The sequence below is a fragment of the Mesocricetus auratus genome, unplaced genomic scaffold, assembly GCF_017639785.1.
Source record: "Mesocricetus auratus isolate SY011 unplaced genomic scaffold, BCM_Maur_2.0 Super-Scaffold_100004, whole genome shotgun sequence".
NCBI classification, from domain to species: Eukaryota; Metazoa; Chordata; class Mammalia; order Rodentia; family Cricetidae; genus Mesocricetus; species Mesocricetus auratus.
In genome coordinates this window covers 54,124,602-54,126,785 of record NW_024429189.1, presented here as the reverse complement: position 1 = coordinate 54,126,785, position 2,184 = coordinate 54,124,602, and the positions used below count along the sequence as shown (strand labels likewise).

General features: G+C 35.5%; 1 protein-coding gene across 1 annotated transcript; it reads right to left on the bottom strand.

The window, feature by feature from the left end:
* Positions 1 to 698: 698 nt before the first annotated feature.
* LOC101838817 (olfactory receptor 1009) lies at positions 699 to 1,643 on the bottom strand. The gene has a single exon (XM_005065066.2). The coding sequence runs from the start codon at positions 1,641 to 1,643 to the stop codon at positions 699 to 701; it is 945 nt and encodes a 314-aa protein (XP_005065123.1).
* Between the last annotated feature and the right edge of the window lie 541 nt (positions 1,644 to 2,184).

Genomic DNA, 2,184 nt, shown 5'->3' with positions numbered 1-2,184 from the left:
TTTATCTAATCAGCTATAGACCTTTGTTAATAGGCATATAATTGACATAATTATTAACTGTGTATTTTATAGCATACACTAATTAAAGATAATCATAGATTCTAATTTATTTCCAAGAGTCACTTTCGAGAATAATTTTATCTTTTTGGAATAACTCATTTATTATTCTTCAAGCATTACATGCAAACATCTAAGACTTCTGATAAATCTTGATGCTTCTCTGTGTTTGAACTCTTCAACAAGATAGTTAACAAAGTTGTCTGTACATTTCAATCAACTATTGTTTGTTTTGCTTTGATAAGGAATCAAAAAATCTAGCATGAAGATCAGATTATACATAGAGAAAATTAAATAAATAAGGAAAATATTTATTTGAAATTACTTCCTACTACTCATTATTTTCAATTTTACATTAAGAAACAAGGGACATACATGCTGCAATGTACTACTCACATCTTGTATTTGTAGGATTTTACCTTACTTAAAATAATAAATATATATAAGGGATAAAATGTGCTTAAGTAGTATTAACATTTATAGTTACATAATGAAATAAACCCTAATTGCTTTATTTAGTAAAATAAAATGTAGCGAAATAAAAGCCATATGGAAGGATTAAAAGACGTCAATTACAAATTCTGCAAACTATTGTGTTGTCATGCCTTGTCTTGAATATCTTTTATGTTCTCTATGATGATTTAGTTTTTGAGGAAAAATTTGGCCTTAGTGACTGTCCTGCCCATTGCCGCTTTCACCTCCTTATTCCTCAGGCTGTAGATGAGTGGGTTGAGCATGGGAATCACTGCTGTGTAGAACACTGAGACCACCTTATTGAGGTCAAGGGAAGAAATGGCACTTGGTATCACATAGATAAAGAAGAGAGTCCCGTACAAAATGGAAACTGCTGTGACATGGGAAGAACAGGTGGAGAAGGCTTTTCTCCTACCTTCAGCTGAGCGGATCCTCAGGATGGTCAAGAGGATGTGAAAATAGGAGATTAAGATGGTAGTGCTGCTGACAACCAATACAGCTCCCGCCACAATGAAAACCAACAGTTTATTCATCCTTATGTCAGCACATATGAGGGAAAGGATAGGAGACATGTCACAGAAGAAATGATTGATAATGTTGGAGCCACAAAAGGGGAGTCGGAAAGCAGCTGTAGTATGAGTCATTGTGTTGAAGAAACCAACAGCATAGGGTCCGACCACCAGCTGTATGCAGAGTCTCTGGGACATGGCCACTGTATACAACAGTGGGTTACAGATGGCCACATAGCGGTCATAGGCCATGGATGCCAAGAGAAGGCACTCAATGGCAACAAAGAAACCAAAGAACCATTGCTGCAAAGCACAGCCCAGAAAAGAGATAGCCTTCCGTTCTGCAAAGAAATCTGTGAGCATCTTGGGGCCCACAACAGATGAGAAACAGATGTCCACAAATGACAGGTAGCTAAGAAAAAAGTACATGGGAGTATGAAGACGAGAATCTACACGAATAAGAATGATCATACCCAAGTTTCCTGTCATAGTAACCAGGTAAAAAATCAGAAAGAGCAAGAACAGGAAGACCTGTAGTTTATGGTGGTATCTCAAGCCGATGAAAATGAATTCTGTGATCCTTGTGTAGTTGTCATCTCCCATGGGTAAGGTTCATCTCTATGGCAAGAAAAATGCAGAACTGTAGGAGAGTCATGACTTACAACTGCTTGATACTGCACAAGAGAAGAAACTATAGACTGATATCAATTCAGGATTTAAAAATGTGCTAGCAAATTGAATATTTATTATCAGAAGAGTAACATGAATTTATATGTGATTAAGAGAAAATTATCATGTAAGTATAAAATGATTCAACATTACCAGTAAAACCACTGCCTTTACAGACTAACGGGTTATTGTCATTTTCATGAAATTTTCAAAAGAATTCAATAAAAGGTAGCTCTCAAATAAACTTTCCAGACCATAAATAAAAAATAATTATTTGTGCTTGCATGGAAGCTGTGTGAAAGAATTCATTCCTTACTAAATATCAGGTTCTAGGTTTAACCCTAATTATAAAAGTACATCATGTCATAGGATGGTGCATAGAAATTATGGATTGGGCATAATAATAGAGTTCCCAGCACTCCAAAATAAACCTATTAAGAAAACAAAATAAGAATTTCAGAAATGGCTGGGGCTG

Bases quoted from the DNA above. Each gene is read 5' to 3' on its own strand.
- LOC101838817 (XM_005065066.2), bottom strand. From the start codon at position 1,643: ATGGGAGATGACAACTACACAAGGATCACAGAATTCATTTTCATCGGC.